The 17,797-nt window shown below is 39.1% G+C and overlaps 1 protein-coding gene across 8 annotated transcripts in view; it reads right to left on the reverse strand.

Annotated features, from left to right (window-relative positions):
- The window catches only part of PPFIBP1 (PPFIA binding protein 1), a 197,129-nt gene that overhangs the window by 21,771 nt on the left and 157,561 nt on the right, over positions 1–17,797 (reverse strand). For 6 of the 8 annotated variants that reach the window (XM_065940001.1, XM_065939956.1, XM_065939965.1 and 3 more), the window contains 5 exons: positions 16,424–16,538; positions 14,789–14,821; positions 13,074–13,135; positions 9,675–9,759; positions 5,852–6,006 (listed from right to left, as the gene is read on the reverse strand). In XM_065940001.1, the coding sequence (XP_065796073.1) occupies positions 5,852–6,006; positions 9,675–9,759; positions 13,074–13,135; positions 14,789–14,821; positions 16,424–16,538 (450 nt within the window). The remainder of the gene's footprint in view (positions 1–5,851; positions 6,007–9,674; positions 9,760–13,073; positions 13,136–14,788; positions 14,822–16,423; positions 16,539–17,797) is intronic. The other 2 variants (XM_065940004.1, XM_065940003.1) reach the window with 1 other exon arrangement.

The raw sequence follows: 17,797 nt of genomic DNA on the forward strand, positions 1-17,797 counted from the left end.
TGGTAGTTAATTATTCTATATGTGCACAGGTTAACTAACTTCAGTTAACAGAACTGATGAAAAGTGTCATTAAAACAAATTATAATAGATTTGGTGGCAACACTACTTAAAACACGAAGCTTAGTAGTAACAATATTATAGCAAAAACAACAAAAAAGCATAATACATTTTACCCCACCAAATGCTTTGTATATCCTAAGGATGGATTTTGTGAAAGGCTTTCTAAACACTGGTTTTCAGTAATTTCTGACAACCAGAGAGCAGTTAGATTGTGAGCCACACCATGAAGTAATAAATGAAGCACTTAAAAAAAAATTCCAGTAAAAAATGAAAAAAACTTGCCTCAATGAACTCAGTTTTGAAAGTCAGCCAATCCAAGACAGCTCTTGGCTTCTGGGAGTAAGTTAATCAGGTAGGGACCCACACCAGGAACACACTTCTGAGGGTCAACCAGTCAACAACAGCCTCACCTTCACAACCACACACAACTGATGCCAGCTCACTCCTGCCACTGAAAGCCCAATGTCCTTGACCAACCAACAAACTCACTTACTTAAATAAGCAATGAAAACAGTTTTGTGAGATTTGTTTCAGTTACTGAGTGGCAGTTCCATCCTGTGATACTAGAAAAAGTTATAAAATATGAAGTCTGTTAAAGATGGGGCACAAGATGGAGTCACTCAAGTTAAGCCCTATATTAGCAAGCCTGGACGTAACTCCATTTCCTATGCTCAGGTTTCCAAGAGAAGGAAGGACGAGGTCAACCAGTCAGCACTTCCTGTTCAGCACAAGTTACCTGGCTGGGGCCCAAGACCTCTATTCTATGTGAGGGAATAAACCTGCGTTAACCAATCAACACACGCCAAGTAAGACTTCCCTTTTCTGCTCCACTCTGCCTATAACAGTGGATAGGATGCTGCTGGATTCATGAATCACTGAATAAAGCCAACAGATCTTTAAAATTTACCCAGCTGAATTTTGTTCCTTAACAAGTCATATTATTATAAAATAGGCGATTACTTCACTATCAGTTTTTTCAGTTTGAATCTTTATGATTCATTCTGGGCAATTTATTTAACCACCATACCCATTTTCTGATGTGCACTCACTTCCTTGTGTTCCTTCCTTGGGAAAAATAGCTACACTAGCAAACTGACCCATTTTCTAGATTTTTTTCAAAATTTAGGGCTTTCACTCCAACCTCAAATTGCCCTCCTGACTTTTCTTTAAAAATGTGGCTGAACATCTTCAATCATCCTAAAATCATTCTTGTTCCAAACTTATTATCTATCATTAAACTGCAATTCACATAGTGAAGACTTTTTGGTAAAGATATGAGGTTATCTGGGTATGTCCCATATGGAACAGCACCTGCTCTCAACAAATAGAGCACATGCCATGGACATCATACAGTATTTTTTCTTTTAGTGTAAATATTTTAAAAACTAGATAATTTTTCCCTCTAAAATAATTCTTATTCCTTAACAAATTCCTTTGGTTTTTTTCCTTTCAGTTTTATTGGAAAAAAAGCTATGACAAACCTAGACAGTGTATTAAAAACCAGAGATATCACTTCACCAACAAAGGTCTAGATAGTCAAAGCTATGCTTTTTCCAGTAGTTATGTGCAGATGTGAGAGTGGGACCAGAAAAAAGGCTGCGTGCCAAAGAATTGATGTTTTCAAATTGTGGTGCTGGAGAAGTCTCTTGAGAGTCCCTTGGACTGCAAGATCAAACCAGTCAATCCTAAACGAAATCAACCCTGAATATTCACTGAAAGAACTGATGCTGAACCTGATGCTCCAATACTTTGGCCAGCTGATGTGAAGAGCCAACTCACTGCAAAAGACCCTGATGCTGGGAAAGATTGAGGGTGGGAGGAGAAGGGGGCAGCAGAGGATGAGATAATCGGATGGCATCATCGACTCAATGGACGTGAGTTTGAGCAAACTCTGGGAGATAGTAAAGGACAGGGAGCCTGGTGTGCTGCAAGTCACAGGACTGAAAAGTCTTGGACACGACTTGGCAACTGAACAACAACAACAACTGGCATAGCCACTGTGAAAGTTTTAGGTGTATACGATAATGACTTGACTTACATACACTGCTATATGATTGCCAAAGTTAATTAAATTAACTTTTATTACTTCATATAGATAGGTGAAGAAAAAGTTTTTCCCTCAAGAGGAGGACTTCTAAGATATACTCTCTTATCAACTTTCAAACACACAATACACAGTGTTAACTGCAGTCATCATGTTGGACATCACATTCCTAGTACTTACTAATAGCGTTTGTACCTTCTGACTATCTTCATGCAATTCCCCTTCTCATTAATACCTTTTTAGTGACACATTTCAGCTAAGAGAAATGTTGTTTTCTCATTGAACTCTTTCTCATTCAATTGAAATCTCATATTTTCATTATGTAATTATGAGCAACATATATAAAAAGATGCCATTTGATTCCTTCTCACAATTTCCTATAAAAAAACGTTAGAAGAGAGATGACCAAAGAAGGATCTGTTAAATATAAAGGAGCCAAGATTTAATTGAAAAACCAAACTGTTTCTCATTCCTAATTTCCCTAGATGGAATACTACACATCAAAATTAAGAAATGGTTTCAAGGCAAAGATCAAACACAGGTGTTGTCAGGAAAACAGCCTTAAGATGAAGCCACAGGTGTGGCTTTGTTAAGAGGAAAATTTGAGGTGGTGCTCTCCTTGAACCTTTCAAACAGGTCAAAAAACTCTAAAGATAAGGGGATATCTCATAGTGGCCTCACAGGGAACCTAAAGTAATGAAGGGTTTTTTGTGAAGATATTTTATTTAATGGAGTGAATTATACATTGATTCATAAGAAATTCCAAATGTTTAAAATATTCTGTCAATTTAGACTGAAAGGAATATAGCTAGTAGAAAATGAGAAGAAATGAAGGCTTTGTGACCTAAATGGACACTCAACAGAAAACTACTCATCTGCAAATACAGGCTTCTTCTTATTAAAAAGAAGGATGGCTCAAAAGAAAGCCAAGAGCCTAGAGGACTAGCCTCCATGGAATTGCTAGGGACTAGTGACACATGTGTGCCTTGTATTTCTCTATTTTTCAATGGAAGTGCCTACAGCAGGTATTGCTGCTGCTGCTAAGTCGCTTCAGTCGTGTCCGACTCTGTGCGACCCCATAGATGGCAGCCCACCAGGTTCCGCTTTCCCTGGGATTCTCCAGGCAAGAACACTGGAGTGGGCTGCCATTGCCTTCTCCAATGCATGAAAGTGAAAAGTGAAAGTGAAGTCGCTCAGTCATGTCCGACTCTTCTCGACCCCATGGACTACAGCCCACCAGGCTCCTCTGCCCATGGGATTTTCCAGGCAAAAGTACTGGAGTGGGTTGCCGTTGCCTTCTCCGGCCTACAGCAGCTACATTATGTCTATCCCACCACTGTATACTGAATGTGTGGGGGACAGACAGCTTGTCCTTTAAGTTCCAGGTTCCTTAAATAGAATGGAATGGTATTTACAAAGCTGTGCCCAAGGTAATGTACCTGAAAAGCTTCATCTATAACTTGAGCTGATCAGTATGACAAGATCCAGGGATACTGATGCCAAACTGGAATGAGGCTGAGGGGTCTTTGAAGAGGGGATGAATGTTATTTTCCATGGGAGAGGGATATAAATTGCTGGAGCCAGACAGCCAAATATGGTTGCCCCAATATATCCCATCCCATGTATTCTTATGATATTGGCACTTGTTCATCAAGAGGTAGAGTCTATGTTCCCACTCCCTGAATCTGGATGGGCCTGTGACTACAGGAGAAGAGATTCTACATGACTTCTGAGATACGTCACAAAAGGTGGTAAAATCTGCCCAGTCCTCTCCTTGGGACGCTCATCCTTACGACCCACCACCACACTGAGAGGAAGCTAAGCAACCAGATGTAGTTGTTCCAGTCTGAGTCTCAGCTGAGGTCCTAGTCAACAGTCAGCCTCAACCACCAGACACGTGAATAGAGTATCCTTCAGATGACTCAAGCCCCTAGGTTTCTCACCATTCCAGCTGATGTCCAGGGGAGCAAAGACAAGATGTTCCTGCCAAGCCCTGCCCAAACTGCAGATTCATCAGCAAAACAATGTTGTGGTTCAAGCCACAAAGTTTTGGGGGTGGTGTGCAACAGATAACAATAGTAGATTTTGGTGCCACTTTGAAGTGAAAGTAATATAAGTGAGTTTAAACTGTTCATTCCCCTCTAGCTGCTTTTTTCAAGTTTAACAAATTGAAGGGGAAATTTTCTTTTTCTTTTTTTTAATTTGAAAGTAGTCACTATTTATTAACTGATCAGATTACAAAAATAATCATGGTAGACACCCTAGTTCAAAAGGCCTGTTGATCCAGTCTACTGTACTGCCAGCATCTCCACCTTCTACAAAATAGGTGGTCTTTCTCTTCATTCCACCTTGTGAAGATAATTTGTAGGGCCGTAGGAAGGTGTTTCGAAGAAGGCAATAGCACCCCACTCCAGTACTCTTGCCTGGAAAATCCCATGTACAGAGGCGCCTGGTAGGCTGCTGTCCATGGGGTTGCTAAGAGTCGGACACAACTGAGCGACTTCACTTTCACTTTTCACTTTCATGCATTGGAGAAGGAAATGGCAGCCCACTCCAGTGTTCTTGCATTCAGAATCCCAGGACAGGGGAGCCTGGAGGGCTGCCGTCTATGGGGTCACACAGAGTTGGACACGACTGAAGCGACTTAGCAGCAGCAGCAGCAGGAAGGTGTTTGCTGCTTTAAAGCATTTTCCAATACTACAGATCCCATGAAGCAGATCCTCCATGCAGATGATACCATATTTACCAAGTGATCAAGCAACCGACATGTAATCTGTCAAGGCAATTTGCTTCTTATTGTTTTGCCATAACTATGCTTGTAGATAATTCATTTGCTGACTTCAGTTTGGATACCTCCACGCAATACATGACTCCACAATACCCAGCTTGTTAACCGAAGTCCATCATCTTTCTGTGTTACCATCACAAGTGACTAAAACTTATATAATCTCACTTTGCCCCCACTTTATTCATTGCCTACTTATTGTTTAGTAAGTAGATTATAACCTCATATTGAAGACTACATCCATCTCCAAAGGATTCATATGTCTTCCCTAAATTATATAAGTGATTTTGACATTGCCCAAGTCTTTATTTATTTTTTTTCTTTTTAAACTTTTTATTTTGTATTGGGGTATACCCAATTAACAAACAATGTTGATAGTTTCCGGCGAACAGCAAAGGGACCCAACCATACATATGCATGTACCCCTTCTCCCCAAACTCCCCTCCCATCCAGGCTGCCACATAACACTGGGCAGAGTTCCACGTACTATACTGTAGGTCCTTGGAGGTTATCCATTTTAAGTATAGCAGTGTGTACATGGACGTCCCAAACTCCCTAATTATCCTTTCCGTGATCTTTTCCCCTGGCAACCATAAGCTTCTTCTCTAAGTCTGTGAGTCTGTTTCTGTTTTGTAAGTAAGATCATTTGTATCATTTCTCTTTATTTTTCCACATATAAGGGATGTCATGTGATACTCCTCCTTCTCTGTCTGACTGACTTCACTCAGTATGACACTCTCCCGGTCCATCCATGTTGCTGCAATGGCCCAAACCTTTATTTATTAAAGAAGGGGGGGAGAAGATGTTTCAAATAAAGACCCAGAGGTCATAATGACTGCCAAGACAAAGCAAGTCAGTGATCCAACTCAGGAAAGAACCCAAGTCTTTGATGTTGTCAACAGCACTTTAACTTTCAATGACAGAGTCTCTTTAAGATGGAGAAACAATAAGTCTGTAAATACCTCTTCTGGAGCACTTGTGTTAAATGGGTCATGACTGGGAGATCCCCTTACTGGCGTCAGTGACACGTTTTTCTCCAGATCACTAAAGACCTGCGGGTCCAGCAGAGTGGAGAAGGAGCTGGACGGAAGCAGGTCTTCCAAGTCGCCATCCTGGCCTAGGAACAACAAGCAGAGAGGACACCAACAGCTTTTCACTTTGGGAGGAAGATAAGAATCTTGAATATAAAGAGCTTTCTGATCCTTAAAAATCAGAGTCAACTTCTGGCATCCCTAAGAACAACAACATGGGCCCTAGGAATAGCATCTTAAACTGGGAGCACCTAAGGCCCAGGGGCTCTTGAACCACCTGAGTATCCAGCACTGGTATTGATAGAGTTAATCAATTAATCAACAGTGGTTTAATAAACGTAACTATGGACTCACAGCACTGGCATTAAAGCTAACTGAGTCTGACAACCCTTCTATAATTTTGTGTCAGCATGTGGGGCTTTAAGTATTTCCCTTCAGAAATAACCTGTGGAGGAATTCCAGTAGTACAACTAAAGTGATTCTAAACAGCAACAGAGTCACACTTAACTCCATTCCCATCACTACTTTGCTCTTGAAAAAAAATGTGCAAAGCAAAAAGGGAAAAGAGAAAAGATGATGACTCTTGGTCCCTCTTAAGAGGGTTCTTTATGCCATTCATTTCATTTTAAAGCAGAAAGAATAATGACATAATGGAAAAAAGCAACCACATAACCGGCAAAGTAGCAACTCTGAGAATTTTTTTTTAATGTGTCTAGAAATGAAAAGGATTAAGTGCTGAACAACAGTGCCAGACATTCTTTTTTAAAAACAGAATGGTCCTTCCAACTAGTCTTTAAATAACACAGAATGGCAAATCATTTACTTGTTTAAAGATACTAACTAGACATAGCTTTAAACTTAGGTTTTATTAGATTTTTACTCTAATTTTATTAGAATTGAGGTATTCTTAGAATTGCCTGAGGATTTTCTAAATAAATATAAATCCTACTGAGAAAGCACTGTTGATGAAACTCTTCATTAGAACAGGACATAATTTCCAATGGTTTATAAAAATCCTTCTGTACAGGGTTAAAAACTCTCTCTTTTAACTATACTATTATATGCATAGATTAAAAAGGCAGAAAGAATTACATGAAAATGCCAATAGTGATCATGCCAGTGCAGTTATGAGTGATTTTTACCCCTTTTCTCTATTTTCTAAATATTTTACAATATAGTCTAATTGCAGAAATTAATCTGCTCTTTTTTCATTTTGAAACATTATAGTATTGAGATTCTATAAAATCAAACAATGTTACAAATACTATGACTATGCAAAAATACTATGTAAAATATTTGCATAATAATTTTATGTAAAAATTAATTAGAGAATCTAAAATATTCCTTAAAAGATACTCTTGTGAAGGCATAGAAAATGCTGAGTAATGAGAACTATCATGACAATTAGAGGTTTATTTGCTCATTCAGATAACTGAAGTCTTAATACATGCCAGGCCTCATGGACAAAAACATGAAGATCCATTTTGTTCAAAGATCCTGGTCCAAAGGATTTTCTTTCTTTGTGAACACATCAAAATTAAAATTTCAAAATCCCAAATGTTCCACAAGTACCTTCCCAAAGACTTATTTTCATCACTTACTTTTAAAGTAAATAGCCCCACCTATGCAGTGCTAATGAACAAGAGAACTTCAAAGTTCTTAACATTTTTGCTTATTTTGAATGACCCCCAAAGCTTTGTTGTATTTGAGGATGGCCAACTGGCCCATCAGCAGATAAAATAATAATAAATACAACAAAATACAGGTTATTTTTACTTAGATGTTTTACAGACTTTTTATTTTTTTTATTTTTTTTTTTTTTTTTTTTTTAATATTATTTTATTAGTTGGAGGCCAATCACTTTACAACATTTCAGTGGGTTTTGTCATACATTGACATGAATCAGCCATATAGTTACATGTATTCCCCATCCCGATCCCCCCTCCCACCTCCCTCCCCACCCGACTCCTCAGGGTCCTCCCAGTGCACCAGGCCCGAGCACCTGACTCATGTATCCCACCTGGGCTGGTGGTCCGTTTCACCATAGATAATATACATGCTGTTCTTTCAAAACATCCCACCCTCACGTTCTCCCCCAGAGTTCAAAAGTCTGTTCTGTATTTCTGTGTCTCTTTTTCTGTTTTGCATATAGGGTTATCGCCACCATCTATCTAAATTCCGTATATATGTGTTAGTATACTGTAATGTTCTTTATCTTTCTGACTTACTTCACTCTGTATAATGGGCTCCAGTTTCATCCATCTCATTAGAACTGATTCAAATGAATTCTTTTTAACGGCTGAGTAATATTCCATGGTGTATATGTACCACAGCTTCCTTATCCATTCATCTGCTGATGGGCATCTAGGTTGCTTCCATGTCCTGGCTATTATAAACAGTGCTGCGATGAACATTGGGGTGCACGTGTCTCTTTCAGATCTGGATTCCTCAGTGTGTATGCCCAGAAGTGGTATTGCTGGGTCATATGGCAGTTCTATTTCCAGTTTTTTAAGAAATCTCCACACTGTTTTCCATAGTGGCTGTACTAGTTTGCATTCCCACCAACAGTGTAAGAGGGTTCCCTTTTCTCCACACCCTCTCCAGCATTTATTGCTTGTAGACTTTTGGATAGCAGCCATCCTGACTGGCGTGTAATGGTACCTCATTGTGGTTTTGATTTGCATTTCTCTGATGATGAGTGATGTTGAGCATCTTTTCATGTGTTTGTTAGCCATCTGTATGTCTTCTTTGGAGAAATGTCTGTTTAGTTCTTTGGCCCATTTTTTGATTGGGTCGTTTATTTTTCTGGAATTGAGCTTCAGGAGTTGCTTGTATATTTTTGAGATTAATCCTTTGTCTGTTTCCTCATTTGTTATTATTTTCTCCCAATCTGAGGGCTGTCTTTTCACCTTACTTATAGTTTTTAAAAAATGTATTCAAAGCTGGACACAATACCCCTCAACCCCGGCAATGTTTCTCCTCTGGACTCCCCCCTCGTGGTAAGTGGAGACATCCTCTGCTAGTTGCTTTAGCCAGAAATGTTATCTTTCCTGATGCTTTCTTCTTCTTCACTTTGCTAATCTAACTCATCACACTATTAAGTCAAGGGTAACACCAAAATAGATTTCCAATCAGCACTATCAAATCTTCCCACTGTAACGCTGTAAGGTTATCTTGATTGGTTTCCCTTCCTTCCAACACTGCTGGAATAGTCCCAGTGGTCCACAGTCCACGACGCTCCATCTGTCATGTCACTGACTTGTTAAGACCCTTCAGTGGATCCTCTGGGCTGGAATGAGAGCTGAACTCCTCACCTTGCATGATCTGGCTGTGTGTCTCTTCTATTATCTCATCTGTCTCACTCTGCCCTCTGCCCACTACCTTTCAGGCACATGCGTCTCTTTTTTTTTTTAAAGGAGTAGAATTGCTTTACAATGCCATGTTAGTTTGCTGTACAATGAAGTGAATGAGCTCTATGTACACACACTGAGGTCCTTTTCCACCAAGGCTCTCACACATGCTGTGATTCTCTCTCTGGAATGTCCCCTATACATGGGGAGGGCTCTGTCTGAACAACCAAACAACACCACACTCAGCAGCCTACACTTTCTCTGGCAGAGAACAGATGCCTAATGACATTGCTGAATGAATGGATGAGCCACCTAATTTGAAATAAGAGCAGTTGAGGCCAAATGTAAAAAGTTTACAGCCACGTAAAATCAACTCAAGTAGAAAAGCTCTTAGAGCTACATACCTTTTTTACCTGGAGCCAAAACCACTGTTTCTTGCATTTTCTTATACCTGTTCAGGCACTGTCGAAGATCTTCTATTTTCCGATCCTATTAATAAAATAATAATTTTTAATATTATGATTTTTAAACAATAAAAGTAATTGAAAAGAATGAGCAGACGTGAATTATTTACATTATTCAAAGAACAGTTCTAAACTTTAGTAAAACTGCTAATGTCTAGAATATTTTTCCTACATACATCAGAGATATAGAAAAAGTACCTCTAAATTTAGAGATCCTATCCTTCAGCTGCCATCTTTAAAAAACAAAAACAAAACAAGGTAATAAGATACAAAAAACAGCCGAGAAAAAAATCAACTTTAATTACTCTCCTCTCTACAATAAGTCAGAGCCGGAAAGAAAGATCTATACTTGCTATCTTCATCAGCCACCATTAATTTGCATCTGGTTTTTCTCTTCTCACAACACTCCATCAAAGTTTCTTCAATTAGTCATCAGGGACCTTTCTCTTCAGGGCTTCTCAGGTGGCACAGTGGTAAAGAATCCTCCTGCCAATGCAGAAGCCGCAGGAGACACAGGTTCGGTCCCTGGGTCGGGAAGATTCCCTGGAGTAGGAAATGGCAACCCACTCTAGTATCCTTCCTCGGGAAATCTCATGGACAAGGGAGCCTGGTGGGCTACAGTCCACGGGGTTGCAAATGTCAGACATGCTGAGCACACGCACACAACCTTCTCTTTACTAAAAACAATGGACACTTTCCATCCTTTTCCAAATTTGATCTCCAGATGGCACTTGATTGACCCCACTTTCCTTCTTTCACTCTTCTCTCCACTCTTTCTTTCTTTTCTTCTGTCTTGATTTGTTAACCCTTGAGCAGATGAATATTCTACTCCCATTACCACCCCCCCAACTCCACCCCACGCTAATGTCCCGAACAGAATATGAAATGTTAGAGCTTCAAGGTTTTATCCTTTACCCTCTTCTCTTCTCCCAGGCCCTCAGTGTGGTAGATTATAAACATAGGCTCCCTAGCTCTCTCCAACATGGATTTGGGGCATGACCATATGACCTACTTAGGCTAATGATATGTAACAAATGAGGTTCAAAGCAAAGGCTTGAAAAGTAGTTGCACGCTGGGGCGTGCCCTCTCTTGCTGCCCTAGGAACTCTGAGGCCACTACGTGAAGAAGCATAGGCTAGCCTAATGGAGGTAGGGAGATCATTTGCAGAAGACACAACCCAGCTGGGATCAACCTAGACCAGTCTGTCAATCAACAGACATGTGAATTACACCATCTTAAACTATCCAGCCCCATCCCAGCCACCAGCAAATGGCAGAGGATCAGCAAAGTCAGCCCAGACTAGAAGAACAATCTAGCCATTCTACAGAAGTATGAGAATTAACAAATGTGATTTATTATGGGGCAAAAGCAAACTGATATATCAACTATAGTTTTGTCCCCGCCAATCTACATATTTCAACTCTATGTTTCTCCTAAAATTGACACGGTTCTCTGCCCACCAACTTATAATCCTACATTAATCCTGAAATGTAGATTCATTTTCCAAATTTCTATGAGAAATCTTTTAATGTCCCACAAACACATCACAAATTGAATACATCTAAAATGAAGCTCATTATTCACCCCTAGTACTTGAGTCTCTGCTTGGATTCCCTTAACTCTTTTAGGGGTACCCCATTCAACCCACTGCCCAAACCAGAAAATTTTCCCCAAATCCAAAGATTTAAAAATCTTGTTAACCAGTGAATTTTTCTAAAATCTGACCCCCTTATCACTTCACTGCCACTGCCTTCTTTCCACAGCTTCATTTCTCACCAATTTTAACAGCCTCTTAGTTGTTGTCTTCATTCTCTTTCTTTTATTCTTGTTTCTATTCTGCCACCAGAATTGGCTTTTTAACACGGCAATTTGATTATGTCACCGTTCCAGGTCTAAAGCTGAGACTCCAAATCATTAAATCATCAGCTTCACTATAGCACCCCCTCATACACCCACGTCCTCCACCTGTATCTCATGGCTCCAGAACTTTCCCAGTATGCAGTGGCTGCTTCAAGACTTGGTTTTGACTGGTGATTTTGCTCATGATCTTGTGCCCAGAACATAACATTTTCTTGATGAATGACTCTTGCTCTCACTCAGGATTTGCCCAAATATGTCCTCTTTGAAGGCTTCTTGGAACCACCAAGAAGTTAGGTCCCTCTTGGTGCTCTTAGAGAAGTCTGAGCATCTAATAAGCCCTCATTCAACACTGGGAGTTTTGCTTGTTATTGTTGCTTTTTGAGGGAGAGAAATGAAAACAAAGCGAATTTTAGTGTTGTTGTTGGTTTTTTTTTTCAAATTCAATCTATGTGGACAGCTTGCTAATGACTTTTTATTTGATGTGGGGAGGACTAACACACACAAATAAACCTATATATGGGTGGGTGGGTACAATGAGTTTACTTCCATTGAATAAAGAACAAAAAGTGTGAAAGGCAATAAACAGAGTTAGGCAAGAAAGAGAAGGAAGCTTATGATGAGAGAAAAAGATCAAGACAAAGTTCTTTAGCATTGACTTGGTTTTTATTTCCTTGAAGTTACTCTTTTTGTGGGAAAATGTCTTCTTGTTCTACTCATTAAGGGACATGAGGGGGGGACAGTTTTGGTGACAGGATCTGAACCTGCCTGCTGGGTATGTGGTTGGTCAGGGAAGCCATGAAGAGATGTTACTTTATTAAGACCCTGCGTCCCTGCTCTGAGAAGAGTGCAGTGAGGAGAAGCAACAGCTGGAGGAGAAGCCCTCCTGGAGATGTTGGCATTAGGCCAGTGCATCTCAAACAAAGCCTAGTGCCATCTTGATTACACAGTGTCTGTGCCTGGTTCCTGGCATCTCACCACGCAGGAGAGCAGAGACGATCCCAGATATGAAAGAGGCCAGCAGTGTGAAGGAAGCAACATGTGCACAGAGATTAAAGTCAACATGATGGTGAAGCTAAGACTGCCATGGCCACCTCCTTCAGAGTTCATATGGTGGCCCAGAATTTCCAGGGACCACAGAAAGGATGCACTATGGACGATGTCCTTTCTCTCATTTGTCACTTGAATGTAAAAAGCTGATCTGATAGCTTGAACACTTTCTAAATTCAAGATGGTGGGCTGTTGAGGCATGGATTCTCAGTAGAGCCAGAGCTGCTGGTCTCCATTCCTATCCACGTAGCACAAGTATGTCACTGACCCGCTGAGAGCAGGTCCACTTGGGCAGGAAGGGAGAATCCATCCCCTTAATGTCAGTTGTTTAGGGGATGTTCTTTCTAACTAGGGTATCTGATGAAAATGCATGGAGTGATCAAAATGATGATGTAACATATCCAAATAAACAGTTAAATTTCACCTACATACCTTTTCTTCATTTGCTACCATCAAAGACTCCACGGCCTTTTTCATTTTTTGTACTTCAATATCTGAAATATCACAATAACAAATCAGAAATCTGTTTTTTTCAAACATGTGTGAAAATAACAAGAAACTACTGACTCTTCATGTTGAAATGTTTTAAGGTAAAGATGTTAATAATTTATTCTGCTTGATTTTTTTTTAAAGGCACATTTACCATTTATATTCTCTTTTAGGGAAAATCTGAAAAATGAACACTTTCTATTATAGCTCACCTTAATAGTCGTCACTCTGGGAAAAAAAAAACTGCCCTCTCTCAAAGCAAGGACAAAATCCTGATAAGAACGCTGAAGATGAAATTTCAGTGCCGTAACAATAAAAACATGGAATTTTCAAAGAAGAAACTTATAATAAAGCAGGTGAAAGTGATGAATGGCATATATATATGACAAAAGCAGAGAAAATGTTCAGTTATAACCGAGACAGAGACACAAATGGTAACAGCCTGATGGAATGTGATATTTACATGAGTGTCATGCTAAGAAGCTAGCTGTAGATTCCATACAGAAGGATAATAAGTACCTTGCTTCATCTATAAACTTCATTTCCAATACCATCTTAAAATACGAGGGCCAAAGTAAGTGATTCTCCTTAAAACTTGATATTCAAATAGAAAAGCATGCTACTTTAATCATAAAAACAAATATTTTAAATATGAAGTCAATCCCAAATGAGATCACAAATTAAAAAAAATTAAAAAAGAGAAAAAAGTTCAGCTAAAGTTGTCTCCTTCAAGAGAAAAAAATACTACTGAAGGTGAATTTTAACACAATGATATATCATCCAGCAGAGAGATAACACTTTCAATTATGGTATACTCTGTAGGAACTGCTTTTATTATTATTTTTTAAATGGCAAATTTCCTGAAGAATTTAACATCTGGAGGAAAGTCCACTAAGGGTTTATCTTTATCCTGCATTAAATAATCTAGACTCTGTTAGTCAGCCTGGGTACAATTTCTTTTGTAACACAAGAGCGTACGTACATTTATAGAAACCCCATATAGATTTCAGTGCAAAAGTGGGCTACAAAACACTGGAAAGGAAAAGCAAGTTTAAAATGATTGTTAACTGTGGTAAATTTAAAAAACAGTAGGTTTTGATTTTCCTGGTGGTCCAGTGGTGAAGAACCCACCTGCCTATGCAGAGGACACGGGTTTGACCCCTGGTCTGGCAAGATCCTACATGCTGACACGTCTAACTCTCTGCACAACTACTGAGCCCATGCCCTCAAGCCCACACACTGCAGCAGAGAAAGCCTACATGCAGTGACAAAGACCCAGTGCAGTCAAAAATAAATAAATAAATTTATTGTTTTTAAAAGCAGATTTTCACTGGAGTATAAACATTGTTTTCTCCTCTGACCCTGTATCTCAGGCCCCAGAGGAAATGCTTCCTCCCCTCCACAGTCTGGGGGCTCTGCTGAATCCCACAGAGCAAAGGGGCTGACTCGGGTACAATCTGCAAAATGGTTGTTTACTCCTGCTTCTATCATTGGTTAGTTACCCTCTATTTGGTACATACTGAAGAAATGAGGAGCTTATTGATGAAGCAATTTTACATCTTTGGTGAGAGAAATGTTTTAAAAATACATGCAAAGAACAGTCCAAGTAGTGCTTTGGGTGAATGTGAAGGCTGATGGAAAGACACCAAAAACCTTACTTTTGTCTTTGAGCTTCTTTTTAAAATTTTCATCTGTGCAGGAAAACCCATTGAATTGGAAGTTAGCATATATTACAATGATAATATTTTAAAAGCACTATAATTTGGTCTCCTTTTACCTAAAATAAAGAGACTTTAATCTCATAAAGACTGAATAGGAAGCATTATTTTATGACTTTAGGACTGGCACTATAATACCATAATGCTTTCTGTGAGGTTAGAACCTCATGTAATTAATGAGAAGATGTAAATCTGAGTTACTACCTCTGTTACTTCATCTTTCTGAGACTTGATTTTCTCACATTAAAGTTGGGCCTTCCACGTACAAGTGCTTCTTAAACACTGTGATGAAAAAACAGCTAATGTTGCATCAGCTGCTTCTTATATTCCCGTTACAGTCTGATCTATGACCCTCCTGAACATGAGGAGGACACTGCTTATGTCATCTCCATCTCACCATTCAAGTTTAAGAGCACTGAAATGATCCACCTCCTGTTCAACAAAATCAGTCCACTGATCACGCAGTTAGATGTTCTGTTAGCATCAGATTCCATGAAGTCTCTAAACACTAGCTGTTAATGCCTGTACCTGTCTGGTCGGGTACTGCTAACAAGTGGGTCACAGACCCGTTCAGTTCAGTCCAGTCACTCAGTCGTGTCTGACTCTTTGCGACCCCATGGATTGCATGCAGCTCCTCAGGCTTCCCTGTCCATCACCAATGCCCGGAGCTTGCTCAAACTAACGTCCATTGAGCCGGTGATGCCATCCAACCATCTCATCCTCTGTCTTATCCTAATCACAGACCAGTGCTGGCCCTCAGATCTGATTTTGGGTCTCATTACTCTGACATAGCCTCTGTAGTTCACAAGTCCTATGAATCCATTTTTCTCTTACGACTCGTGAAAGCATAACGTGCCTGTGAATGTCCCTGAAGAAAGTACATCCTATACATGCAGAAACAGAGAGGAAAGACGCATTTCCCCCAATATTGGATGGACTGAATTTTCAGATGGATAGGGAGTTGTGATACCTGCAGATAAATAAAGCCAGGGCAATCTAGAGCCAAGAAGACTATGGAGGTAATCTAATTCAAGCCCCTCACTGTACAGACAATTGTAATTTGGACAAGAACTCTCTCATGATGAGAATTTACCATGTAATAATTAACCATGTAGGCTTCCCTGCTGGTTCAGACAGTAAAGAATCTGCCTGCAATGCAGGAGACCTCAGTTCGATCCCTGGGTCGGGATGATCCCCTTGAGAAGAGAATGGCTACCCACTTCAGTATTCTTACCTGGAAAATCTCACGGAAAGAGGAGACTGGTGGGCTACAGTCCATGGGGTTGCAAAAAAGTTGCCACAGGTGAGCAACTAACACTTAGACCAATGATGAGGCTTAATCTAAAATAAACATCCACAAAAGTACAGAGGTGCCCTCCTCTAGCTGCTCAAGAGGAAGTTAACAGATGCCCAAGCATCGTGAAGAGTCTCAGAGGAGTCCCCGGGTTCAGATGACTTCTGCTGCTCCTCTCTCTCTTTGATGCTAATGTTACACATCATCTAACATCAACTTCTTTTACAGACTGTGACGGTTTTAATAAAAGAAGAAAACAAATGTTTGATACATATTCTTACCTCGATCAAGAATTTCAACCCCTTCTCCTTTCATCTGGCAAACCAATTTTTCTTGTAGTCTTCTCACTTCAGATTCCTTCTCTTCCAGTTGTTCTTTCAGAGATGACAGCTCCTCCTACAAATGATAAATTCATTCAAAAACAGTAGATTATGACTAAAAGGGAATATTCAGAGAGTCTGTTAACTCTTGAATCAATAATTAGTTTTCATGAATGAAACAAAAAAACTACAAGAATTTAGACGCAAACTTCAGAATCAGTGGCAATGATAAGCAGGAAGCAAGACAATTAATAAAAGTCCAATTTATAATAACTATGGTATCATTATTTCAAGTTTCTTTGTGACCAAATTAAAAATGAATCTTTAAAAGTGTAATTAGGACTAGGGCAGCCCTAAGGCTTAAGTCTTATGTTAAGTAAAATATCTGACCAAGTTAATCAAAGAAGATAACCAAATTAGATGCTTAGTGTCATAAAAGCAAAACAAAACACAAATTTGAAAAAATATCTTAGACTTGCTTGACATATATTCAGCATTTCAAGATGGTACTCATGTTCCCTAGACAAGATAGAACTTAATTAGTGGATAAGGCAGCAGGCAATAAACAACTTTAAGTCATGGGACTAAATAATTCCTTCTCATCACTAAGGTAAAAGAATAGAATCTTCTACAACAATGGGAAAAAAAGAGATTCTTTAATCTTAAAAAAAAGAAAAAACTACACAACTATTTAAGACCTTAAATCCAATGTTCTATTTACTGAAGTTTGTTTCAGCCTCATTTTGGTAAAGAATCACTAGCTTTAGCAAACTTAGGTTTTGCTGGTTGTATTTATTAACACAGGAAATAAAGCTATGCAATGCAAATAAGTATGCCTTTATTTTCAATATAACATTTTATTTTCAGTTGGTAAAGATATCTATTATGTTCAGCATTATGAGAAGATGTAGCTCTCCAAAGCAGCTAAGAAGTTGGCCTATTATAGTTTTTACTTATGGTGGAAATGGACACCAAATATAAGGAATTTTCAGTAGCATTGTCAAGAAGTGCTGCCATGAGCTCACTATGCTTCTAAGCAGTAATATCTACTCACTGCTATGGTAGAGTTAACTGCTGTACGCATTTACCTTTGAGAAAGTCTTGAAAGAATAAGACTGTTTATTACTGATACCAAAGAGAAGTCTTTCCCAGGTGAACTTTTGCAATTTTTTTTACCAAGCTTGGATCTCAGTCTAAGAGAATGAGATTTAATTTATAAACAAATACTTTTATTTTACAAGTTTATTACTTTTCACTATTTCATATGCTTCTGAAAACAATGTTAGGGATTGCAATGTCCCTTTAATTAGCTTTACACATATTAAAAAAAAAAAA

Source organism: Muntiacus reevesi, chromosome 1 (genome assembly GCF_963930625.1).
Source record: "Muntiacus reevesi chromosome 1, mMunRee1.1, whole genome shotgun sequence".
Lineage (NCBI taxonomy): Eukaryota > Metazoa > Chordata > Mammalia > Artiodactyla > Cervidae > Muntiacus > Muntiacus reevesi.